Source organism: Microtus pennsylvanicus, chromosome 15, assembly GCF_037038515.1.
Source record: "Microtus pennsylvanicus isolate mMicPen1 chromosome 15, mMicPen1.hap1, whole genome shotgun sequence".
Taxonomy (NCBI): domain Eukaryota; kingdom Metazoa; phylum Chordata; class Mammalia; order Rodentia; family Cricetidae; genus Microtus; species Microtus pennsylvanicus.
This window is the reverse complement of record NC_134593.1, coordinates 54689066-54716419: the sequence shown is the minus strand read 5'-3', so window position 1 is coordinate 54716419 and position 27354 is coordinate 54689066. Positions and strand designations below refer to the sequence as shown.

The window sequence follows — 27354 nt, the reverse complement described above, 5'->3', positions numbered from 1 at the left end:
CTGCATGCATGTATGTGTATCGCAGGTGGCATATTTCTGAAAAGGAAGTCATTTCTTAACTGCTAAAAAGATTTGTATTCTTTGGCTTTCTACAGTTTGAGGGTTGCTTAATTTCCCGACAGAGGAACGAAATGACTTGAGAGAGCTGACTTTGGGTTGGATGATATGGTAAAACACACGTGAAATAGATTTGTCTAGGCCACATCATTTGAATCTCCATTGTTGCGTATTTCGTTACCCAGGAAGACTGAGGTCCTCAAGCGCTGAAGTGATTGATGCACTGTTTTTTCCTTTTCAAGGTCGGCCGTTTTGAGATCAACCTCATCAGTCCAGACACTAAATCGGTCGTGCTGGAGAAGAATTTCAAAGATATTTCCTCTTGTTCTCAGGTATGCCACCAGGTCATGGCACAGCATTTGAAGAAACCAATTGTCGTGTTCCACAGGTAGCCACAATAACAGCTGCGCCTCCTTAAATCACATATTATTATTTTAAACTTAAGTATTTCTTATTTCCCTCTTCTCCTTCTTCACCTCTTCTCTCTTCTCCCCCCCCCCCCCCCCCCCGAGCAATGAACCTAGGTCTTTTCTTACACATACTGGCCCGATAGTGGCTCCATTGCTGAGCCCAAATTTAAGAGAAATAATGTTTTAAAGAACATTTGTGCCTTACAATTAAAATGTGTTCGTGTGCTCGACTATGTGGCAACAGAATCCTTCCCAGGACCTTGAGTGTCTGTCACTCCATTTTCCCCTTGCTTTCCTCAGCCCTTTGTCTCAGTGATGTTTCCTCAAACCCTTCTGCTGGAGGAGGTTTTGTGGTAGTGGATTCTTTTGAAAATACCTCACAGCAAATGTTCCTCAGACTGGTGGGCTGTGGGTCTTGTGGGTGTCACCAAGATAAGTTTGTTCTTTATCCCACAGCAGGTAATAAAAGGAGAAGTAGCCTTCTTAGTTTCTGCTACCATATATGGTCAACTTTGAGGAGTAATTTTTTTTTTAAATTTTTACTCAAGAAAGAATGTATTTATGATTTAAAACATCAATAGAGACAAATGTATATAATATTAGTCATAGACTACTGTAGTGTTTTAGAATATCTACCCCAAAGTTTGAGCTGCCTGAACAGACTGTAAACATGAGAAGAAAATATATACCTGCCAGAAAAGAAGGTGTACTTAAGTCAAAATGTGGAAAAATTACATATTTAAAGACATCTCTGTGGGATTGAAAATAATCTTTTGTTACTGGCCTGGTGACTCAAAGTGCATTCAGGAATATATTTTTTGCTGGGTCCCTACATCTTGATGTTGAAAAATCAGGTTAGAGGGTCAGCTCAGCCATTAAAGACAAAGGGTCCCACTTTTACATGAGAAAGTCATTTCTACTGTAGGGTCTTCTCTTTGAACTTTGGAGTTAGTGTTGCTCTTGGTATGACATTCAGACTTTCTTTTGATGACAATGATTTCTTTGTAAGTTTTATTAGTTATTTACTTTAGCTAATGTGCTTTTATTTCTAACACCTTGTTTTAATATTATTCCTGTAATAGGGATTTTTGAGTGATAAATATTTTCTACTCTAGCAATGTAGAGAGCAGTAGCGTTTTAATCTAGGACGGTTATATTACAAACTTCGAAATTCCTATTTAAGGAACACAGGAATTTAGTGGGAATATGATTCTAACCCTCAAAATATTGAACTCTTTTTGTAGTTAGTTGTCCATTTCTTGGGAGGTTCCTGCAAGGTCACAAACTTTGCAGGGATTTTTGACTAATTGACTTTTGGTATGAGCATGTGTCTTTTGGTGGGACGTTAGAATCTCATGTTTTGAAAGGGAGCCCTTAGGTATTGAGTACACAGGACCAATGCGAATGAGCTTGTCTCCATGGCTGGCCACAGGCTACAGCAAAAGTGATATGTAACCCAAGTTTAGCTCATGACATACTCAGCACTAAGGTCGCACCTCCTGGCCCCACTTTCCTAAGCTGCCCAATGTGCATTCATTATCCAATGAATGTAAGCACACACAAAGACAAAGAACACATCCCAACCAAGCTTGTGGGCGTGGAAGCTCAACTTTGATGTCCTTTGCCTTTTTCCTTTTATGGAAGTCGGGCTCTGCATTATGATATTATAGTTCAGGAAACAGTCACACAGCAGCAAGAGGGAGCCTGGTGGGAAGACTTCCAGCCACAGCAGGCTCATCCACTTCTCCTCACCCACTCCCACCACTTCCTCACAGGAGGTGAAGGGAGGCAAGGTGGCTGTGTTCAGGAACTGGCCTCCCTTTGAATACCTTCTTCTTCTTCTTCTTCTTCTTCTTCTTCTTCTTCTTCTTCTTCTTCTTCTTCTTCTTCTTCTTCTTCTTCTTCTTCTTCTTCTCCTCCTCCTCCTCCTCCTCCTCCTCCTCCTCCTCCTCCTCCTTCTTCTTCTTCTTCTTCTTCTTTTTTTCTTCTTTCTGGAAGTCCACATCCGAAGGCGCACTGAGATAATGAGGCCCTGTGAGGTCCCCGACTTAGTACGAAGGCAGTAATAAAAGCTCTTTCACCAGAGTTGTGCGCATGGAGCTAATTTTACCAGACTGACAGCCTCACTCCTCTTTGCTTCCCCCACCCTTACATAAAAACCAGCAGAGTTCATTTATTTTTCCATGTCCTTTGGATAGATTGAATATTTTATAGCAAGGAAGAATGGGGTCACTACTGATGAAACACTCTTGGAGACATCATAGCTGTTTCTCAGTTCTAGCTCCCACACCTTCCCCAGAGTAGCTGTCTTTATGCTCTTTGGTACTGAATAAAAGAAATAAAGCCAGAGACAGCAACTGGCTGCCTAGTACAGTATCTCATACCTCAGTCAGTCGCTGAGGCAGCGCGGAAGTGCAGATCTGACCCCAAAGACTTTTCTTCTCATTTGCATTTAGGAGATGTCGGGCACACTTCATATTTTCCGTCAACCTAGTTTTCAAATTGCTGTGTTGCTACTGAAACACAGTACAGATTACTTACTGGTGTGTGCATTCAGACTCAGCTTTTACATTTAAAAATTATTTTGAAAATGTATTTATTATATCTATCTATCTATCTATCATCTATCTATCTATCTATCTATCTATCTATCTATCTATCTATCATCTATCTTGTTTTGTTTTTTTCGAGACACGGTTTCCTGGTTCTCCTGGAACTCATTTTGAAGAGCAGGCTGGCCTCAAACTCCCTGAGATCCATCTGTCTCTGCCTCCCAAGTGCTGGGATCAAAGGCATGCACCACCACCGCCTGGCTGAAAGCGTATTTATTTATTATTAGTGTGTGTATGTGTGCATGCTATAGTACGTATTTATTTATTGTTAGTGTGTGTATGTGTGCATGCTATAGCACGCGTGTAGAGGTCAGAGGCTGACTGTGGAGTTGCTTCTCTCCTTCCACCTTTGTGCAGGCTCCGGGGATTGAACTCTGTTTTCCAGGCTCAAGCATCAAGTGCATTTACTGCTGAGCCATCTCATCACCCCCAGACTGAATTATTTTAAATATAAATTTTATTTCACTTATTTTTTATTTTAAATTTATTTATTTTGCATTCAGACCATGGTTTCCCCTCTCCTGTCCCTCCTCTGCCCTCCCATTCACCCCTCTTCCATTTCTATTCAGAAAAACACATGCCTTCCATGGATATCACAAAACATGACCTTATCAAGTTGCAGAAAAACTAAGCTCCTCATCTTGTTTTAAGGCTGAGCAAGGTAACCCAGTATGAGGAATAGAGTCTCAAAAACCAGCAAAAGAGTTAGATTCAGCCCTTGCTCCCACTGTTAGGAGTCCCACAGAAGACCAAGCCACACAACTGCTAGCCTGAATTTTTAATTAGAATAAATACAGCTGAAATCATTTAACTTGGGTACAGAAAGTACGAAGGTTTGTGACTGTGGATAATTGGCACTTGCAGCAAGCACATGAAGAAGAATATCAATCTTTCTTTTTGTGGTTCTTTGAATATCTATAAATTGACATATTCAAGCAGTTTCCATACAAACTTTATAGAACCATACAGTATTTAATTTGAGGGTTGTCTCTTGTACTTTTTCTGAGATTCTTATCTTCATATAGACTAGGAAAGGTTTTATGTTGAATCACTGGCTACCATGCTAAGACAATAAATTGAAAATTCATTACAGGCAAACATCATGTCTTCATTTTAAGAAATAATGGACCTTACTAGCAATGCTTTTTCTTTTGCTTTGGTTTTTGTTTTTAATAAAAATCAACGAGTCTAAGTGGAGGTCTTAGACCTCTCTATCTCTTTCATCAACAGGGCATCTGTCAGCATTATGTCTTATGTAAAATGACATTATGTCTTTGGTCACATTGCCATGAAGGAGAAGTCTGGGAAGTTAGGCAAGTGTAGAAATTATGTCAGTCTCTATCAGGGAACACCCCAGAAGCACTGCTTGTATTGTGTTTTCCCCTTTATCTAGGGAATAAAGCATGTTGATCACTTTGGCTTCATCTGTCGGGAGTCTCCAGAGCCGGGGCTGAGCCAATACATCTGTTATGTGTTCCAGTGTGCCAACGAGTCTCTGGTAAGTGGGGCTGTTGCTGCCCGCTGCTTCTGCAAGTGGAAGAAGTGGAAGAGACTATCTTTGCAGTCTCATCTGCTGGGAACTCAGTTCTCTGTGTGGAAAGAAGATGGCATTTAGAGATGTTTTTACCCTTGAAGGATGAGCAGAAGTTGAGAGCCACAGACAGATCATCACTTTTAAGAGTATATGCCTTTGGCTTTAACAGGCTTTACTATATTACCATGGTTATTTTTTTTTAAATTGGAAGAATTCTGACAGAGACAAACCGTTATATTTTCTGTTGCTTATAGATGGTGACAAAGACCACTGACCTCCTGTTTATATTTATGGTGTCAAAAATTAGATAATACTTCCATCAGGAGAAGAACTGTCCTCCCCCATTTTTTTTAATTACCCTGTCTTATTTTTTCAAAACACATCATTTATTTTGTTTCTTTGGAATTTGCAAGTTACCGTTTGCCAAGAAATATGTTGACATTTTTTTCTCTTCAAAGATTTTTTTCCTGTCCTTCCACACACGCAGGCTTCTCATCCATCGTCACACAAACATTCAGATGTGTGCATCACCATTATTAGAGATGCATTTACGAAAAATATTGATTTTTATAATTTTATTATGTGTGTATATGTTTGTGTGTGCGAGGTGGCTGCATTTATCTATATGTGTGCACGTGTATGTGTATGCCTATGAGAACGGAGGGCAGTGGACAGTCTTGGGTGTCATCTTCAGGAACGATGTCTGTCGACTTAGTGCTCACCATGTATGCTAGATTCGCTGGCCAGGGAGCCCCAGGGACCCTCCTGTCACCATCCCCAGCATGGGGATTGTAAACACATGCTACCACAGCCACCATTTTAGCATGGGTTCTGCGAGATAAGCACTTTATAAAATGAACCCGTTCACAGCCCAGCACCATTGGTTTTTGAACACATATGCCTGCTGTCAGCATTTCTCCATATACCATTATCCCAGGCCACATTGTGCATGCTTCCTGGGGCTTGTTACGTTTAACTCTGACCTCCACATGCCTGACAAAGACACTGAACTCCCGAAGGCCTGGGCGTGAACTGGCACAATGACACTTTCTGATTCCGCTCCTCTGGAAACGGGTTTCCAGTTTTTTTTCCCCTCTAGGGCATATGAAATGCCTGTGGTTAGTGAGTTCTTATTCTAGAAACTTCCATTGGAGCTTCATTTTCCTTTTAGATAATTCATGTTATTTAATAACTATCTACATGTACCTCTCCAGGTGTTTCTTCTTAGCTGAATAGGTTCCGTTTAGGAACCAGGACTGAACTTTGAGGGCGTTGTCCTTAGATGATCATGGTGGGTAGCTGGTCTCTGCCCTCACACAACATGCTCATAGATGTTCACAGTTAGGCCAACTCTTTTTCTTGCTGTCCTTCACGTTTAGATGACAGGATTGTCACCTTGCTCATAAGGGCAGAGGCTATCTATTACGGTCCAGGGACAATCAGATGTGCTCATTAATATCTCTTGTCCAGAAGGAAGAACTTGATAAGACCCACTTATTTGGGGTCTTGTTTACAGGTTTTTATTTCATTTTAGGGTTTACTTGGTTTTTGTTTGCTTTAGAAACTGTTAATGATGATAAAAGATGTGGGATACCGGGCCTTTCCACTTCCATTCCCTGGCCAGTGCTGGAGACCACACTGGCTGTGTGCCCTCCTGTTCCACGAGGCACTAACTGGCTGAGCTTGGCCTACGATGATATCTTTCAAAGCTGCCTCTGTTCAGAGTTTATCAATCAGCGTCTTAATTGCATTATGTGGCACCAGAACTGAAAATTAAGAGAAAAATATAATGTGCACTTCCTGTGTCATAGAGGGTAGCTCAGCTCAAGCCCTGACAAACAGAAGAGAAGGAAGTAGCCGAGTCAGTAATACCTGTCCTGGAAGCTTGACGAGGGCTGTGGCTTGGCAGCTGTAGAAGACAGAAAGTTCCAAGACCACACTTGCTGACTTGCCTCCTCTGAGCACCGGCTACACAGTTTCCACGTTCTTCTGCTTCTTTGTAACAACTGTAATGAAGTGGCGAACTGTGCAGTTCTAAGATGTGTTCTTTCTTCTGGGCTACACACACATTTACCTACTGCCCTCCACATTCTCCCTTCTTTGCCCCTAGAGAAGCAGCTAATACTGTTTCACAAATGCTTGCCAATTGATTTCCAGAATGTAAAAAAAAAAGTTACAGTGTCTAAGCAACCATCCTAAACTCCACACACACATAGAAAGTAGTCTATGACAATATAATTAAAAGTAAAAGAAAAACCAACTATGCTGTTCCTGATCTAGAGTTTATATGAATTTAAGAGTTAGTGAGATAATAAGAGTAATATTGTTAATGAAATATTGGCATACTGACAGAAGAATAAGGTTCATATTCTAGAGGTTATCTTTCTCTCATATCTGATGTGAACAGTACTTGTAAAAATAGATTCTTGATATGTAAGAAACAAGCAGTGTGCTGGAGAATGGGTAAAGGGACAGATTCCAGTCTGAGGGTTGCACTGCAAATGGTAAGGAAGGGAGACGTATTTTCAATAAATGGAACTAATTTATAAAAGTTATTTATTTGAAGAAAATACAAGTGTTGCTATCATTTGGTCTCAGGAGGGATGGGATAGGACTGGGCATATAAACAGTGGTGTGAGCATTCAGACATAGGATAAGCATGATTCATAGGCTTCCACCTAACTCATTTAGGGCTCTCCACTATGGGGCTGGTTAGGCTCTTAAGCTGAGCATTGCCTTTTATCAGCAGTTGTTAAGATGCCAATGTTCATTGGATACCTTGAAAAACTGAAGGTGTTTTCTAACAAAGGAAGAGTAGATGGTCTTCAGTTATTTTTTAATCTAAAAGTTAATATAATCCTTAGGCTTGATATATGACATCTATATTCATATCTCTTGTCCTATTAATGTGAATCAACTGTCTTTGTCTGATCTCATGCTGTTTTATGAGACAGGAACTGTGCTGGGGTGACAGCCAAGAATACTTGCATTTCATTTGTGTGCCTGACACTTCTTTCTGTTCCTCTGCTTTTGCCCTTTTGACATGACCCGTGATGCTTTTTTCTTGTATTCATAATGCTCCAATTTGAACTTTTAAAGTACACTAACCTTGTGGCAGAATTTACGTCATCTGAAAAAGTGGTGGGTTTTAGAAAAAATACAATATTTTGTAGGACAGATGGAATTTTCATAGTATTTGTGGTAAGGAAAGGTCACATTTCAGACACCCTTGCAATGGCCCCTTGTTTCATCTAGAAAAAGAACAAAAAACACAAACATCTAATATTTACAAAGGGCTAATTTTTATTAATTTTCTTTTTAAAAAAAATCCCAATCCACATTTCCACTCCCTTCCCTCCTCCCATTGCCTCCACACACCCTCCCACCTCACCCCCTCTAATCCTCAGAGAGGGTTAGGCACTTTGCTTTGTGGAAGGTCCAAGGCCCTCCCTACTACATATAGGCTGAACAAGGTATACATCCAAAAAGCCAGTACATGCAGTAGGGATAAATACCGGTGCCACTGCCAATGTCCCCTCAGTCTGCCCCAGCCTTGCAACTGTCAACTACAAACATCTGAACACATAACTGAAAACACAAACATCCAATATTTCCAGAGGGCTAATTTTTATTAATTTCCAAAGGCAAAGAGCATACATATGCATACTATGTAAGGTATTTACATAAGTTATATATTTAACGTACAAATTATATATATGTATATATATTCACATATACACAAACATACATACTACATATTATTCTACCAAGTTTATTGTTAGCCCCATCAATGTCTGACATAAATGAGAAATAAGAAATAGAATAAAGGAGTATTATACATAAATACTTACATTTTCTTTGCATGCTAAACTAAGTAAGTAAAATGTAAAGATATTAAATGCTTCTAGTTATAAAAATGAAAACTCTTTCTTTTTATGGTAGTATAAAGTAGCATTTTATGAAAAATTGATTTTGACTTGTGGAGTGCTGTGAACTTATTTCTGTACTTTTCTAAGGCTGGTCATACAACGTAATGTAGCAATGTCAGCTGCTTGCTTAGGGTTTTGAGGTCTCCTTTTAGTTTCACGAGGCTTCAAATGCAGAAGTGGATCAATATTCTTTCAAAACATCTTCTTTTTAAGCCAGGCTGGAGGAGAAGAAGGACCAAGAAGTGGAAGCAGGCTGCTCTAAGCATCACAGGTGACTCTGCTCACCAGACATGACTGAGGCGCGGCTGTTAGGATCCAATATCTCTGCCATGAGGGTTTTCAAATGTTGCCAGAGTCCTACAGAGTGTGGGAACGGCTCCCCTTCCACAAGTAGCCTTGTCACAGAAAAGACGCTGTGGCCTGAGGAAGATGAGGAGCTACTTGGTTTCAAAGGAACCTCGAGGATTCTAGATAGTTGATACAGTGCTCGGCCAAAGCAAGAGCAAGCCAGAGAGCAGGCTGGATATCCTGGGCTGCTGGCCCCAGGGTGACAGCCAGCTCTTGAGCATTTAGACACCACAATTTAGAATCACAAATCATAAGTAGAATGGCAATAAGTCAGACAGTGTAGAAACACGGCTAACAGTATGCATAGATTTCCCCACTGGTATTTTACTTGAGATCACTTCCCTTCAGAACTGACCCAGACACAACGTTGTTTGCTTTTACAGCTGCCTAGAAGAAAAGGATCCCTATTAAGACAACCGAACGCTGCCTTGAGTTTGCTGCTCCCGATATGTATCCAAGGAAACTTCCAGAGACATGCTTATCTGATAACTCATTCAATTAAGCAAAGATTTGATTTACTAATTAAACTGTCTGTGATAGCGTAGCTGCCCGTGGGACTTGAAAATAGCATCCGAGTAACAGATCCGTATTATACGCCACAGACTGCAATCATCTTTGCGTCCAGCTTTTAATTATATGGCTGAAAGATCTGACTTCAAGACGGCTGTTTGCTCTCTGCCAACTCTGCTAGTCATCAGAATTCTATTATTTATTATTTAGTCAGCCATCGATAAAAGGCTCACATTGCTGATATTTTTTTTATGTCTCCATGAAAGCCAACTTTTATAGACCCGAGTTTTGTTTCTTCTTGTAGGTGGATGAGGTCATGCTAACTCTCAAGCAAGCTTTCAGCACGGCCGCTGCACTGCAGAGCGCCAAGACCCAGATCAAGCTGTGCGAGGCCTGCCCCATGCACTCTTTGCATAAGCTCTGTGAGAGGATTGAAGGTACCATGGAGTGTGGCCTTGGCGTGAGGAGAGTTTGCTTTGGCATGTTGACATGTTGAAGTCCCCACCGCCATTGAATGGTTCTTTGTTTCACTGTGAGCAAGAACCGCAAAGGCATTCTCTGGCCCGGTCAAACCCGACTGAGCTATCAGCAGCTTCTGCATGCTTGACTTTCTCTCTGTCTCGCTCCCTTTTCTTCTGAAGGCAAATTCACACGAAGGGCTTGCATTTCCCACAGCTCTTAAGACCAGTTATGTATGTGCACAGTGGGAATGAGCAAACATTTGCTGAATGATGAGGGAGGCAAACGCACCTCGGACTGTTCAATTTTTCCTTTTCTTTCCTCTCTCACTTGGGGGATGTATTCTGAAAGTTGAGCACTGTAGTGAAACCTGCTTGGTTTTTTAGCGTCCTTGGAAAAGCTGAGATAATGGAGGTGGTATCATGAAGCAAGTTTTCTTCTTCTTCTTTTTAATCTGTGCTGAGATGCAATGTCATAACACTTGTCGAGTGAGTGTCTGCTGTGGACCAGGCAGCATGTGCTGGGGAAACAGAAATGCTTGCCACATACGGTGCCTCCAGAGACTTTTCCCTCTGGAGGAGGAGGCAGGAGCGTAAGCAGAGAAATGCAGCTCGGGATGATAGGTGCTGTAACGGAGAGAAACGGCAAACTCCACAGTAAGGCCGAGCTGTAGATCCTAGTCGTAATTTCTATCCCATAGGCTCCAAATAAGCACGCGCCAAACTGTAGATTTTTTGAATATCCACATAACTACAATTATCTAAAGCTATTTTTAAGATAATACTCAAGTTTTAAAGTTTTTAAGGGTGATTTTATGGAATAGTTGTTACTTTAAAACGTATGGAACATTTACGAAATGGAACGTGTGTGTGTGTATGTGTGTATGTATCTATGTGTGTAGTTTGTGTGTGCCTGTGTGTGTGTGTAGTTTGTGTTTGCCTGTGTGTGTGTGTGTAGTTTGTGTATGCCTATGTGTGCCTGTGTGTGTGTATGTGTATATGTATCTATGTGTATAGTTTGTGTGTGCCAGTGTGTGTTGGGGGGGTCGTTTGTGTGATGTGGGAGTGTCTTCTATGTATCTGTTGCTTTCATTGCTTAATTAATAAAGAAAACTGCTTGGCCTGATAGGGCAGAATTTAGATGGGTGGAGTAGACAGAACAGAATGCTGGGAAGAAGGCAATGAGGCAGACACCTCAGGCAGGTGCTATAGCTCTCCTCTCCAAGATGGACACAGGTTAAGATCCTTCCTGATAAGCCACCACCTCGTGATGCTACACAGATTATTAGAAATGGGTTAATCAAGATGTGAGAATTAGCCAGTAAGAGGCTAGAAATAATGGTCCAGGCAGTTTTTAAAAGAATACAGTTTCCGTGTAATTATTTCGGGGCATAAGCTAGCCAGACGGCCGGGTGGCAGAAACGCAGCCCGCAGCTCCCTTCTACATTTGTGTATTCCTATGTGTGTGCCTGTGTGTAGTTTGTGTATGCCGGTGAGTGTGTGTGTAGTTTGTGTATGCCTGTGAGTGTGTGTGTAGTTTGTGTATGCCTATGTGTGCCAGTATGTGTGTGTGTGTGTAGTTTGTGTATTCCTGTGTATGTGCCTGTGTGTGTGTAGTTTGTGTAAATCTATGTGGGAGCTAATGGCATTGGATTAGCTAGCTGTACAGAGGGAGAGAGAGTCTGTTTATCTATTCACAGGATATTCCAGCTGAATCAAAGAAAGTCCTCGGTGTAAACAAACCAAATAATAAAAACATTAAAAGAGAAAAGCATTTTTATTCCTGAAAGAAGGGAAAACTCTATTCAGATAAAAAAATGTAAAAATTAAAACAAATCCAAACCAAAGCAAAAGCATTAAAAGCAATCGCTAAAAACTTGGACCTGCTCATTCCAGGTAACTGCTTACTTGGAAGAAATAATGATACATAAATTGCTACCCAAACTTGCCAAAACTCCACCAATAAGAAGAAGATACAACTATTGAGGAAGTTTTGGAACTCATTCTCAAAACACTGCTCATGTGAATCATTTATCTTGATGGTAACCAACAGCTCTCGAATTACACGTAGGACCCTCTCAACAAGAAGGAGGTCATGGCTGGGACTGGAAACCTTGCTGTCTTAGCAGTGTTCTGTGGCCCTGAAGAGACACCATAATCAATGCAAACCTTATTTAAAAAAACACTTAATTGGGGGCTTGCTTACAGTTTCAGATATTTAGTCCATTATCATCATAGCAGGGAGCACAGTGGCATGCAGGCAGGTGCTGAGGAGTGGCTGAGAGCTCCATCCTGACTCACAGGCAGAGAGAGAAAGATGGTGGTCCTGGAGTGGCTTTTTTTTTGGACAGGCTCCCCATGTATTCCTGGCTGTCCTGGCACTTATCATGTAAACCAGAATGGCCTCTAACTCACAGAGATCGTCCTGCCTCTGTGTCCTGAGTTCTGAGACTAATAGCATGCACCACCATGCCCAACTACATCCTAAGATGAATGAAAAACTAATTTATTGACCAGCAGAGACAGCATATCTGTTAAAGGACAAGTTGAAGAATCTTTGATCTTTTGGTTTTGCACAATGGCTACAGAGTTTTCTGAATCTTCATGTCCATCCTTTATGTCCTCTGTAGCACAGCTCAATGATCAGAATGGGAAGTTCTCACCCATCAATATTAACTAGTATCCAAATGAAACATTCACTGATCTTCACCAATCTTTGTTTTGTTTTTCTTTTTTTAAATCTAGGGTCCAATTCTGGTCCCACAGTATATAGTATATAAAGTTGATGTTCTGCTTTGGCACAGCCTGCATGTAGCCTTTCATGGGTTTCTCCTTTAATCACCCAGGGATGTGGATCAATATCATAACACATCATCTGAGAGCCTCTCTTGCTCTAAATCAAAGAGATTCTTAAGGAGCCCTTGCTAGCACACCAGAAGCCACGGTTGTGAGTGCTTCCTACCACTGAAATAGGTTTCAGTGTGCCCTATGTGACTCTCCACAGACTCTTGTATGCTTCAGCGAGAAAGGTGGGGCTGAAAGTTTCTGTCCTTGTCCGTGTTCATGGAGTGAATCACAACAGGTGCCGTTGGAACCAGGCCTATGCAAGCCAGCTGTGCACTAATCCTGGTAGTCGTGAACCAAATTCTACTTTTTTTTTGGAAATGATTTTGAAGGGCTTCTTACCAAGCTGTCTGCGGAGATCCAGGTAGTTTTCAAAAAGTAAATAAAATGTAGAGACTGGGAAGGTGGCTAAGTGGTTAAACTGCTTTCTGTGCAAGCATGGGGACATAGGTTTGCATCCCCAGCACCCTTCTAAGGTGTAGACATGGTGGCATGAGCCTGCAAGCCCATTGCTATGGAAGGGGGCAGAGACGGTTGTGCCTTGGGGGTCAGATGGCAACATAGTCGAGCTGAAGCTGAAATGGCATTTCAAAATAAGGTGAAAGGAAGAGAGAAAATGTGTCTAAGAACAACCTCTGGCTTCCCCAGCACATGCACAGGTAAACAACCCTTGCCCACAAGACACACACGTGGCTAAAATGTGATCAAATCTATGTTTCAGTGAGCTTTCATTTTGCACTTTTCTTAGAAATCCAGTGAGAAAGCTTGACAGTATGCTTTGTTTGATGATAGTGTTTGTATTCAAACTCTGTTATACCAAATTAAGTCATAAAAAAGGATTTTTAGTCAACTGCTTTGCTTGTTCACCGTGAGTAACAATCATGGATGCATGGAAAATCAAGATTACAGTTTAATGTTATAGGATGTATTTACTACAGTCTGAGAATAATAATACTATTTTTAGTTTTTAAATTATATTTATCCATGTATTTGTTATGTGTGGGTCCACCTGTGCCGTAGCACATACGTGAAGGTCAGATGACAACTTGGAGGAGTGGCTTCTCACTTTCTGACAGCAAGCACCTCTACCCTCTGATTCATCTTGCTCAATATCAAATTATCTTTAAAAATTGTTAAAAAGTTTTTTGTATATTATATGTAGCTAAATATCTTCTTTGTAATCCACATATAGTGACAATACTTAACACGTCAGCTAACCACACAGCGGGAACCTGCTTTTTCAGAATGGATGGTCACTTGATCATTGTCACTGTGAATTAAACTTTTCTTTAAAAAACTTAAAAGTGGAAGCATCCTTATGGAAATTTCTCTAAAGACTTAATATAAATTATGTTTTAAAATGTAGAATATTAGCTGGAATTGATGGCTTAGCACACCTGGAAAGGGACACCGCATAGAACTGAACATCTAGAAAGGTGAACTGCACAGCACCGAACATCTGGAAAGGTGCACTGCACAACACTGCATGCCTGGAAAGGTGCATCACATGGCATTGCACATCTGGAAAGATGTGCCACATAGGAATGTGGGTACTAGGGTGAGGAGATCTTGAGGCTATGTTAGGCTACAAAATTAACCTTCTCGACAGCAGCAGCCACAACAACAACAACCAAAAATTTGGAAAGATTTATAAATATCACAACACAGAGAAGTAAAATATTTTCCAAAAAAGTAATTGCCCCAAATGAAACTTTATTCTTTCAGAATGTGAGTTCCCAAGAGGGGATTACTCCTGTTTTAGTCGTTCTGTATTTCAGTGTTATTATTGCTGGCTTATATTTATGATCTGAAGTTAGAAGCTTAGCAGTTTAGTCAAGGCTAGCCTTTGACCTTCTTTTAACTTTCTTAGCACAGGCTCTGGGCTGGTGTGTTTGTTCCCTTGCGAGTTCTCATTCTGGTCGGTTCATGAGTTTAGTGAATGGAAATTGTCTGTGCTTAGTAGTGTTAGCATCTTCGTAGATGTTCTCTGTCCAGGTCTGCTGTGGGATCTGATGGTTTAGGAGGAGTGGCTTGTCATCAGGTTCCATGTTCCAGGGGCCTCTTCTTGGAAAGACTGAAGTTAGGAGCCAGCTGGTGGAGGGTTAAGTGCAATGGCCGATGGACACTTGGGTCTCTGCAGCCAGCCTCCACCTCACGCTTCCCTCGCCTTTCCTTTTAGGTCTCTACCCACCGCGAGCCAAGCTAGTCATCCAGAGGCATCTCTCTTCACTGACCGATAACGAGCAAGCCGACATCTTTGAACGTGTTCAGGTAATGCTCTTCACAGTTCCTGTATAGAAACATAAGGAACAATATTGGTCCTATCACTGAATTTTCATTTCCATTCCATTGCCTCTAAGATGCCCATGCCCAGAGTTAGCAGAATGGGAAAGATAGATTTACATTTATCCTCTGAATGTATAAATCTATGTGAGGCTATGACAAGAGAGCAAGGTTGTTCTGCCCTAATATGCTCTTGCTTCCTTTGCTCAACAGAAAATGAAGCCCATCAGTGACCAGGAAGAGAACGAACTTGTGATCCTGCACCTGCGCCAGCTCTGTGAAGCCAAGCAGAAGACCCACGTGCACATCGGGGAAGGGCCAGCGGTGAGATCTGCTTGCTCTGTCTTATGTCTGTCTCTGTTTTCATGTAGCTCAAACATCACCAAGACATGGAAGAAATTCCTTTCCTATTTCCTATGTGCTCTCCTCTCTTGTAGGGTGGAAGTCTATCACACTTCCAAAATTTTAGCGTTTATTGAGTTTATGGGAAATTTTAGCAGACATTGGCACATTGAGATAAAAATAATTTTTCAAAATATAAAATAATTTAATATTTTGGGTAGGAATAACCCTAACCCCTAAAATTCGTGATGTATGTTCATGATGTACATGCAATGTACCTCCTTTAAAAATTACATTAATCTATTTTCTTTTACATATTTCTATGCCTGTTTTATCTGAATGGTGATAAGGACAATAGTTTTCTATATGCACACCTGTTTCCCTGTGAACTGAGGAACAGCATGTCCATACCTATAGCTTTGAACTTACTCTCAGCTACACAATGATTCAAAACAAACAAAAATATACCTCTACAAGAGCATCAAAGAGGTTTCTTACATGTGCAGCTCATGAGGATGCTCATAGATCCTGGTTTTGTATTTCACAGTACTCTTTGCAATCATACATTATTTTGTATGACACTTGACATGTAGCTGAGGCTGCCCCCAAACACTGCATCCCCCTGCTTCAGTCCCTCCAGGGGCAGAATTGTATCACCACGCCTTGCTTTGCAGCCGAATCCACTGCTTCCGTCTCTAATACATTGTCTTCACTTTGAGTGCGAAGCAGTGGGTAGGTCAGAGGAGGGCTTGCAGCAGTCAGTTCTTTCCCCACAAACCTCGGGGAATCTAACTCAGGTGGTCAGGCATGCAGCTGAGCCAGCTCATCCTCCCCTCCAAAGCTGCTTGGGATGATTAGCCGTGGCCCTTCAGGGCCTCTTGTATGGTCCTGAAGTAGAGATGACTGTTCCAGTCTCTGATTTCCCTGACCTTTGCCTGTTTTTTTTTTTTTTTTTAACATACCTGGGAGATAGATTCCCCTAAGACACCAGATTTTCACAGATGTCTCTTCTTAGCATTTACACAAACATTTTTCACATTTGCCTAGTGCCTGAGGGCCCATTCAAGGTTTCCCCTAGCTTCACTTGCTCATGGCACCAGAGAACCGGAATTGGATTAAATACACAAAGGACCTAACAGTGGACACCTCATTGATTCATGTTTCTGGCGAAGCTTTTCTAATCTGAAAAGTACAGGTCAACATACAAATGAAAATTGAGGCTTAAAAAAAAAGATTTATTTATTTTGTGTGTGGTTATTTTGCCTGCATGTATTTCTGTCTGTCCATGTGTGTGCATGGAGGCCAGAAAGGGCCCTGGATCCGCTAGAACTGGAGTTATAGAAGATTGTGGGTGCTGGAAACTGAAGCTGGGTCCTCTGCTAAAGCAGCCAGTTCCCTTAATGACTGAGCCACTCTCCAGCTTTGGAAACTGGACCTTAGCAGAAGCATTGTTGAACTGCGCTTGACATACAGAGAGCTCTGCTCTTTGAAAACTTAATTGTCCCCTGTAATTGGTACTCAAAACAGACACCTTAGAAAGGAATGGTTGTAGCCAGCTGAAAAGCAGCATAAAAATCGACATCCTGAGTTTAATTGTTGGTAAATGAAGTGAAATGGAAAGGCATGGAGAAAAGGTTTTGTTTCTGTCTTTTTTATTACTTACAATAGTAAATTCCTTTCCTTATAATCTTTGCAAGTCACAGTGTGGAGTGTAAATTATTACTTCTTAATTGAGCTACTGAAGGTTGCTTGTGTTTTTTAACAACTTACTCCTCAGCCTTCATTTAAAGCCTCATTGAACCCTGAGTGTGTCTGCACTATAACTTTGCTGTTCATTATTTTTTCTAGGTTGTTCCAAATAATACCATCCCAGAAAATTCAACAGGTGGCGGGAGGTTCAAGCTTGACATTCTGAAAAACAAAGCAAAGAGATCCTTAACTTCTTCTTTGGAAAATATCTTCTCTAGGGTAAGATTGGGCTGGGCTATCTTAGGTAAACATGTCTGTTTCTTGCTTCATTCATGATTGTCTCACTGAAGGTTTCCCAATGGTGGTGGTGGTGGTGGTGGGCAATATCACTTTAATTTCATTAATTCTGCAGTAAGATAATCTTGTCATCCCTGCACTTGAGAGGCAGAGGCAAGATTGGAGTTGATGACCAGCCTGGGCTATATAGCTATACTATCTTTTTAAAAAATATCATAAATAAATTTCCTTCTAAAGGTCTAGGTTTGTTCTCTGGCCTCTGATATCTGAAATGAAACCACAGAGATTCTAAGTAGAGGCACGTCTATATAGAATCTAAGTAGAGGCACGTCTGTGTAGAATCTAAGTAGAGGCATGTCTGTTTAGAATCTAAGAGGCACATATGTTTAGAATGGGGGGAGGTCCAATCCTGATGAGCAGTTCTATAAGAACTTTCAACATTTCTCTATCTCATAATGTTTTTTAAAATGCTTGCCTTTCCTTTATCCACTATGAGAGGCTGATATAAAATGTTAAGACAGTATAAAGTAATAGAAATAATTTTTATCTTATTTAGTAAATTTTTGTATTTCATTTAAATTAGCAAAATGTTTCCCCTTTTACTTTGGTTTCTTCTTTCTGAATCATAAGGTCTTAGGGCTGGGTGCCATGTTCAAGCTATGAGTGTTACCTGCATGGTGCAACACCTATTGGAGGCAGCTGCCAGGAGAGGAGGGTACCTGTCTGGTCTGGGGAGCCTGAGTATTGAAGGAGGGTATAGCCTGCAAAAAGAAGTCTGATTGTGTATGTGTAAATGGATATTGTGTGTTCATTTCCCAACTACTTAGGACCAAATAATCACACAAGAACTATAATAATTACAACACTGTTTGGCCTATTAGCTCAGGCTTCTTATTAACTAACTTTTACATCTTAAATTAACCCATTTATTTTAATCTATGTATCGCCACGAGGCTGTGGCTTACTGCTAAGTTTCCAGAGCATCTGTCTCCTTCGGCAGCTATATGGTATCTCCTTGACTCCATCTAGTCTCTCTGTATATCTCTGTTTGGATTTCCCACCTGGCTTTGTTCTGCTAAGCCATTGACTGAAACAGCTTCTTTATTAACCAAAGGTAATAAAACATATTCACAGAATACAGAAGGGATCCCACAGCATTTCCTTTTTTCTGTCTAAATAAAAAGGAAGATTTTAACTTTAACATAATAAAATTACATATACAAAACAGCAGGAATTATATAGTTTATTTACATTTGGCAAATTAAGGAAAATACTCTATCATCTGTTCTATCTTTGTGAGTCTAAAGTTTTATATCTAATTTATCCTTCATTATAACTAGGGCAAACTATAATTGTAACTCTTTATTCTTCAAAGACCCCAGAAGGATATAATATTGCCTGAGTAAACAGGAAGTGCATTGTGAGCAACTTCCAAAACTTTAGAATTGGCAGAGACTTATTGCTGCCTTTGACTGAAACAGCTTCTTTATTAACCAATGGTAATAAATCATATTCATGCCATACAGAGGGGAATCCCACATCAGGTATGTGAGGCAGAGGGGAGGAGCAAGCATTCACAGAGAGAGGTGCCTTTTGTGGGAGGTAGAGTCTGAGTAGGGTACTGATTCCAGTGGGATTGTAGTAGCCTCAGTGGGGTGAAGAGTGTGTTAGACCACATTCAGGGGAATGGACCCAGTCAGGGGATGATCACATCTATAAATATACTAATGTTCGTGACATCCTGGAAAGAAGGGAATTGCAAAGAGGAAAATGGAGGAATCCAGAAGGAACTGTATTTTGTTGGATTTAATGTAGACTTATCAGCATGAAATTGTCTCTCTGTGTGTGTGCAAATGAATATACATGTTATATATAGCCCCTGGCTTTGTTCATCAATAGAACCTGGGGTCCACACTTGACAACAAGCCTGGGAGAGTGACATTTAGTTTCTAGAGTTGGGTTTATACATGGCAAATAGTGTTGGGCCACATACATGGCTATCATGGGTTTCATATTGTCTATAACCTACAAGTTGGACATAACTGCTATTCAAGAAACTTCTCAGGCTTCTGTTGTGGGAGGCTGCTTGTTCATTTCCCAGCTGCCCAGACCCTAAGTAATCACTCAGAAACTATGTTATTTAAATCATTGCTTGGCCAATCATTTAAGTGTATTGTTAGCTAGTACTTACAACTAGTATTAACCCATTTCCATTATTTTATATTTTACCACTAGGCTCAGGGCCTGCTGACAAGGTTTCCTCTGGCGGTTACATGGCATTTCCTGACTCCCATCTTTTTTTTTCTCCCAGCATTCAGTTTAGTTTTCCTCACCTATCTCTGTTCTGCCTCGCTAAAGGCCCAAATAAGTTTCTTTATTAATCAATGGTAATAACAACATACAGAGGGGAATCCCACATCAGACTTCCCTCATTTTCTGGATCTTGATACTCCTGAATTTAGATGGCTTGCTGTTTTGCACGCTTTCCCTCAGCTTGCGTTTGCTGACACATTCCCTCATTGGACTCAGGCATGGCCTCTGTGACTGTTGCATCCCAGAAGTGGCGCTATGGTCATCATGGAAGATGACCAGGACTCCAGCCTATTCCTTTGTTCACATCGATCAGAACCTAGACTACCTGTTACTATGAGGGGACTATGGTTTATCTTGCTCATGGTGGAATGTAACCTCTCTTAGGAGAGAATAGGAGGGGAATCTTAATGAGGTCATGTACCACTGTGGAAGCATGACTTAAACAGCATAAACCTTGGTGCTCTTGCCCTGTAATGGAGTGAGTGCATGGTAGAAAGAAACTGAGCAGAGTTCTCCAGAGTGAACATGCCTGATAGCTGAGAAGAACCAAAACAGCCCATTATAAACTCACAGTTGATTTGCTTATCAATGATCTCTTTTTCTATTACTGTGGATATATATATATATATATATATATATATATATATATATATATATGCAATCCTTTACTTTCACTAAGAACCTTCAGAATAAGTAGTGAAGTGGACTGAACCTCTCTGCCAGCTTCCTTGGTCATGATTATAAGCTAGCAATTTTTCAGAAGCAGTATCCTGAGCTCATCATATCATAATATATTGGTAGTGAGCCAAGGCCTCTCTGGTAAAGAGGCTCCACAGGTTATTCTGATGTATGGTATGAATTTTGCTACTTAACTCACCATTGCAATCTTTCATGCTCTGGGATGGCCATTGATGCTTAAAGTGTGGACACATGAGCAACTTTATTATTGTCTAGGCCAGTGGTACTCAACCTTCCTAATGCTGTGACTCATTAATACAGTTCCTCATATTTATGACCCCAACCATCAAATTATATTGTTACTGTCATGAATTATAATGTAAATATCTGATATATGACCCCAAGGGGGTCAGGACCTACAGGTTGAGAACCATGAATCACTGATCTAAGACATTGTCAGTCATGCAGAAGCCTGGTCTGATCTCAGATTTGCTTCATCAGAAGTTCTGGAGTCGGGTCACTAGCATGGACTTTAAGAGCCCTCCGCCCCCAAGTCAAACTGACACAACCTCAAGTTTGAGAGCTACTATTCCAGACAAGCACGATGCGTGAAACTCTAACATGCCAGGTCTGTAGGGGACTGCTCTCTGCCGATGTTAGCTGCCAAGCAGCAGAACGGTGTATTTAGCAATAATTTCATTAGCATGAACAAAGAGGTTGTTAAAGGACCTGAAAGGAAGACCTGGCCCTGGCTAGTTCTATAGCCAGGCAGCTATGAACGTGGGCAGCTTTATTTCCAATTCAATAAAGTGTAGCTTCTCCACTTACTGAGTTACATTGTAAGTTAGCTTTGTGATAGTGCCACCCTGTAGATCTGAGGTGGCTGGGTATTCAGTGTAGGCTGGAACCTGTTGTTTACAACAAAAGCTAAAGGGCTGGCCTATCTCTCCATTTAGACCTTGGTGCTCTGAACAGTCCCTGGCAGGCTGACTTTTCAGTGTCTCTTCTGCATACCTTGAATTGTTGCGATGGCTCTAAGCAAGGACGCAGCCCATCTATTTTGGTAGCTTTTGTATCTTGGAGAGATTCCAAATGCTATAAATGTTGTGGCCTAACTAGGTCTTGGGTGCTTCGACTGTGACAGAAGGCTGGCGACCCCATCTGTCTGGTGCAAGTGAGACAACAGATCTAGAGGAGTTTGTGTTCCACCACTTACTGTCTTCCTCCTTTGGGTTGTATAGTAGGAAGTTCTCTCCAGCCTGCGTTTAGGGAATAATTGCTTTCCGGAGTGAGATGCAATTGTTTATGAGATGAGATCCATGTTGAAATTACTTAGAAGCTCAGCTCGTTGACACTAAAAAGTAGGCCTAAGGAAAATGACTGGCATATGAGTTACCAAACGACATTCAGTAAAACCTAGAAAGCTGTGAATTAAAGACAAACCTTGTGTCTTGTTTATTGCTGCTTCCTGAGTTTCCAGTATCCTCACTAGTGTAGAGCGTGGTTTATTTTGAATACAGTCCTTCTCTTCCTCTCCTTAGAGTAATGTCCATTGTGTCCCTAAGGAAGTGGGAGAATCAACGCCTGTGGTAGAGTTTAGCTCTAAAGTAAGTTTCCTTTATTTTACACAAAAACAAGCACACAGTCATGGATAAAACACCACAATGAGCAAAATACAATTCATGACTTAAATTGTTTTGCTCCTGAAAATGTTTTAGTGCTGTGTGACTGCTTTCTCTAGTGTGACTGTCAACTGTTGAGACACTGGGCAGGTTGGCATAGAAGCTGCAGTTAAAAGTAGCAGGTGTCAGTCAGCTTTTCTGATTGTCTCTCAGCTGCACACTGACGCAACAATTTATTAGCTGTAAATATGTTTCATTACTAGAGGTTTTCTTGCTGTAATGCAGAACTGAAGGCCTTAAGGAACCCCAGTGAGGTGCTAGGTATTTTGGAAAATGTGTTTTAGTTGTAATTCCACCTTTCTTCCGTAAAGCCTGACCACAGGAGGGCAGCACTGAGAAGGGACTTGGAGACTTTTTTCCTTGTAATAATACCATTATTTTTTCTTATTTTTAATAATACTGGTTCTTTGTGAATTTCATATCATTCTCCACAATCCTACCCATTGACCCATCCCTCTATATCTGCCCTTTCCCCTTGCAACCAATCTTCCAAAAGAAAAAAAATCTCACTGTGGAAGCCGTGGTATGTCTTGGTGGGTCACACAGTCTACCATTTTGCCCAAACAGCTTTTCTTGTGAACATTCATTTCAATGAGTCAATGAGTTTTGAGGCTCCTGGCTTCTGCTACAGTAACAGTACCAGATCCTCACTGGGACGTCTCTCAGATATCCTGTTGTGCCCTGTGTCACAGAGATCTTGCAGCTTTGGTTCTGCAGGACTGGCTCTTTCATGCTCCAGCAGCTCATGGATAGGGTACATGCTGGAGTTGGCCAACTCAAAGCTTTGGATCTGGGACTGGGGGGTAGCTGAGTTGGTCAGCTCATGTGCCACCAGGGCCAACTCTCCCACTCTGCCCAGGTGAAGGGTGGGGCTAGCTCTCCTGACTGTGGTAGCTGGCAAAGGGTGGGACCTGCTCTCCTCGTGCCATGCCGTCAGGGTCAACTCTCTAGTACTGCCTCAGCAACGGGAGGGACCAGCAAAATGGCTCAGTCATTAAACACTAGGCTCACAACCAAAAGTATAAGAGGACTCACTTTTTTTTGGGGGGGGGTGACCTGTTAGCTCAGAGGGGCCTAGAAGCAACCAGCTCACCTTTCTTTTTGGCCGGAGACCCATCAAGATAACGTCTCTTCATTCATCCCAAACCAAAACAGATAACAGAATCCTTTCCTACTCCTTCCTGTGTATCTCTCTCTCTCATTTTTAATTGTTCTCCCTAAGTTCACATCACTGCCTGTGCTTTAGAAGCTGTGAAGTTAACTTGGCCACAATAATCTATCAGCATTATAGTCTCTGTACGTGAGCTCAGTGACCAACACTGTCTCACGGAATTACTAAGCTGTGTGAAATGCTTACGCCGTCTGACTCACAGTCCGTGGACGTGACTTTTAGTGTTGGTGTAGTTGTTAGTCTAGAAGGGGCTTATGGAGATCTAAAACTATAATCAATACACAGAACATGGATATGAATAACTTACAGACAAGACTGCGTGTGTTCAGGGTGGTCGCTCTTTTCTTAAGGAACAGTGGATCTGGGGAGAGGAAAGGTTGGGGGGTTGGGAGGAGGGCAGTGGGAGAAAACTGGAATGAGGATGTGTGGTGATGTATGGTATTCAGGAAAAATAGAGAAAAAGAAGTAAATAAAGAAAATCTCTCTGAGACAGACAGACACACACACAAGAAAAAAAAGATGTTGCTGACTGGGACAAGTCTCATCGACTGGGAGCTTTGCTTCTGGTTACTCTGAGGTACAGTCTTTCTCAAAAGCATATTAAAAGTTTATCTTTTTTCCTTAAAAAAAAAAAGAGAATGATTTACATTGTAAAACAAGACAGGCTACAAGTCTAAAACAATCAACCAAGAGTAAGAAAGAGGTCTTAAAACTTTCAGTAATAGACCATAAAGCAAAACGTCAATGGAAGGCTAGAAAAACATCTGGAAAGCTGAACAAAAAAACAGCTGAGTGGGAAAACTGAACAGTGTAAAAGCTGAAAGATTACTTTGGAAATTCAAATGCCAAGTGACAGAGCTGCCACAAAAAAAAAAAAACCATAGGTTTTCAAAGAAATAAGTAAAGAAAGTATGTTAGAGCCAACAAGTATGGCTTTCTAGGTCTATTGGGCTTAGAAAATACATGTTACAGCAACCAAGTAAACTTCATGCCAAGGCATTGTAAGACGTTTCTGAATACGGTTTGAAAAGGAAACAGCACCATGTATGCAAATGCCTTAGAGTCTGAAAGCCTTTAGACTGTTGGACAGAGGACACTGAGCGAGGCTGCAGAAAGATGACGGAATGTTTCAAGACATCCAACCAAACTACCAATGAAACATAAGCATGGAATAGGGACATTTGCGGAAATGTAAATTAAAGTGAATTACATTCCAATCTCCACTTTCTCAGAAAGTACCTGATGAATGTGTGCCACCAAAATGAGGAAGTGAACCGAAAAAGAGGAAGATGTGATTCGAATGCCAGGGGGTGGACAAAGGAAAATTTTAGGTTGCTGGTAAAGTGGGGACCAGGAAGACCTGTAGATGGAGTCCAGTCAGGGCAGGAAGACAAGCATCTCAATGCTGAGTTCAAGGATGAAGACTGTAATTGGTGGATCATGTGATGTTTGAGCATACCATGATCTGTTGGAAAATTTTGTGATTACTGAGCAAAAGGTCATTGACCCTTTGTAAAAGAAAAAGGACAAGACACAAAATATAATCAGATGTGCGGCGAGCCCTGACCAGCAGGGAATAACACCACGACTCGAGGATCCTTCTTCAATCACGGTTTATTGAAGCGCTGCTTGGTTGAGGGAGAGCTGAAGGTGAGGGGCCCCGACCACGGCAGGAGGTGTGCTTATATGCAGGGTGTAGGCGTGCCTAGCTGGCCTACTACACAAGGCTATACAGGATTGGACGGCTGGTGTTGCTAGGCAGATTAGCAGGCAAAAGAATGCAAAACAGCACAGAAGCGCTGATGTGAAAAACAACATAGGGCATCGCCCTGAGTGGGAGCCGGCGCCATCTTGTAATGGCGGACGGTCGTCACAGTTCCCCCTTTTTGTTTTTATAAAAAGAAACAAAAAAGGACTTACTCCCGTTCTGGTCTCCGCCTCATGATGCGTGGACCGATCAAAGGAGGCCTTAGCCAGCCAACACTCCTTCTCCAGTGCAATGGGTGCAAACCCCTGAAGGTGCAAAGGCAGTGTAAGACTGACAGAGCAATAGCATGGTCCCTCTGGGTGCAATGGCGTTAACGCCTCCAGGTGCAAGGGCACCACACTATGCATCCTTAAGTACCGCTATCCAAGCTTGAGGGGAACTGCCTGCATCCAGCGCTGCTAGTGCCTTAGCAATTGCCATCTTTTCCACCTGTCGCCTTCGAGAGATCCGGCACAGCAAAAACAACGCCAGAACAACGCCTGCAGCAAGCAGAACACCAAACATGCCAACTCCCACCCACTCTTTGAAGTAGGAAATAGTCTGTAGCAACCAATCAGTGTATCCTTCCAGGGTAATCATCTCGGCTCGAGTTTGATTAAGGTCAAGGATGCTTAGAATAAGATTTCTCTGCAAACTTTTAAGCTGTCTAGACCAATTTCCTGTAAGCAATTGTCCTAATGCTTTTGACTCATTAGCTTTAGCTAAATATGGTGTAACACATACTGCGGGAGTCTTATCCACGCAACTCATACTGATAACATTAAACAAAGTATACAGATTATTTTTTAGCAAATCTACTCGCTTATTCAAAAGCAAAATGCCAGAGGCCAGATGTTTGTTAATTGTTACCTGTACCGTTAAAGCAGAGGACGTTCGTTGAACCACCTCGTTAATAGTTAGAACAGTTTGAACTTGATTGGCCATAGCAATACCAGCTGTAACAGCAGCTGCTGCAGAAGCTACAATTGTAGTCACTATTGCTGCAGTAATACCAAAATCACGCTTCTCTCTTAGCAAGGTTACGATAGGAAACTTATTAGGATCAGCAACTACTGGCACAGGCACAAAAATAGGAATTCTCATTATTAAGGCCTTCTGGGATCCTCCATCCCAACATTGGAATGCTGTATGTCATTAGAACATTCATCATTCTCGCCGTGAGTCTTTGACACGTCTTTTATCTTTCTTGTGAGTCTTTCTGACACCCAGATGGGATCCGGACGTTCCTGCGGGAAAACACAAATAGCTCCCCTGGATCTCATTATAACTGGATCCGGTCCATACCATTAGTTATCAAGCACATCACGCCACATCACTTGTTGTTGTTCAATAGAGGCCACAAAAGAATGACGGTCAGCGGCCGTCCTATTGTCTGCATCTCTAATTAAAAAATTTAAAGTAAATAAGGCATAAGCAATTCTTTCTTTAGGGGTTGCATGTTCTGCTATTCCCCCTTTTTGTTTTTGAAGCAATTCCTTGAGTGTGCGATTAGCACGCTCAATAATTCCTTGGCCCTGAGGGTTATAAGGCAATCCCGTTTTATGGGTGACTTGCAAACGAGTGCAGAAGTCTTGGAATCCCCGGGACGTATACGTTGGGCCATTGTCAGTTTTTAGAAGTTGTGGTTTTCCCCAAGCTGCCCAAGCGTCCAGGCAATGGGTTTTTACATGAATCACCTTTTCTCCAGCCAGTGGTGAGGTAAAAATGACCCCAGAATAGGTGTCAATGGAAACATGTACATACTTGAGTTTTTCAAATTTAGGAATATGGGTTACATCCATTTGCCAGAGGGCAAGAGGTTTAAGACCTCTGGGATTAACCCCCACATGGGGGGGGTGCAGAAACTGAACACATCCAGTGCATTGCGCAACAATTGCACGCGCTTGTTCACGTGAAATTGAAAATTTTAAGCGCAGGGTGTTAGCAGGAACATGATAAAGACGATGAAACTCTGATGCGTGAGAAACAGAATCATTTAAACATAGAAATGTAAGGCGTGTCGCCTTATCAACTAAGTCATTCATTGCAGCCATAGGTCCAGGCAATAAGGAATGTGCTCTTATGTGGCCAATATAGAAGGAATAATTACGTTGCAAAATAACATTTCTAATCTGATTTAATATAGGAGCTGCCAAGCTATGCATTTGAACAATCGCAGCTGTTTCCAAATAAGCAACGGCATTAACTACATAATGCGAATCAGAAAAAATATTTATAGCACAGTTCGAAAAATCCTTGAAAACTTGTAGAACCACTAAACATTCCACCACTTGAGGTGTATCAGGTGCAAATTGGAATACTTTTGAATATTCATTAGTCAATTTTAATTGTATCTGTTGTTGAATATCTCTGTCCCATAGATTAATAGGAATCTGAACTACAAATGGTTGAAAGGTACCCTTCTGTTCTGGAGTCTGCCAATGTAGTGT

General features: G+C 41.4%; 1 protein-coding gene across 3 annotated transcripts in view; it reads left to right on the top strand.

Annotated features, from left to right (window-relative positions):
- Positions 1-27354, top strand: part of Tbc1d4 (TBC1 domain family member 4) — a 160531-nt gene that overhangs the window by 94987 nt on the left and 38190 nt on the right. For all 3 annotated transcript variants that reach the window (XM_075950169.1, XM_075950170.1, XM_075950171.1), the window contains exons 3-8: positions 300-389; positions 4473-4577; positions 9705-9837; positions 14882-14973; positions 15199-15309; positions 17176-17295. In XM_075950169.1, the coding sequence (XP_075806284.1) occupies positions 300-389; positions 4473-4577; positions 9705-9837; positions 14882-14973; positions 15199-15309; positions 17176-17295 (651 nt within the window). The remainder of the gene's footprint in view (positions 1-299; positions 390-4472; positions 4578-9704; positions 9838-14881; positions 14974-15198; positions 15310-17175; positions 17296-27354) is intronic.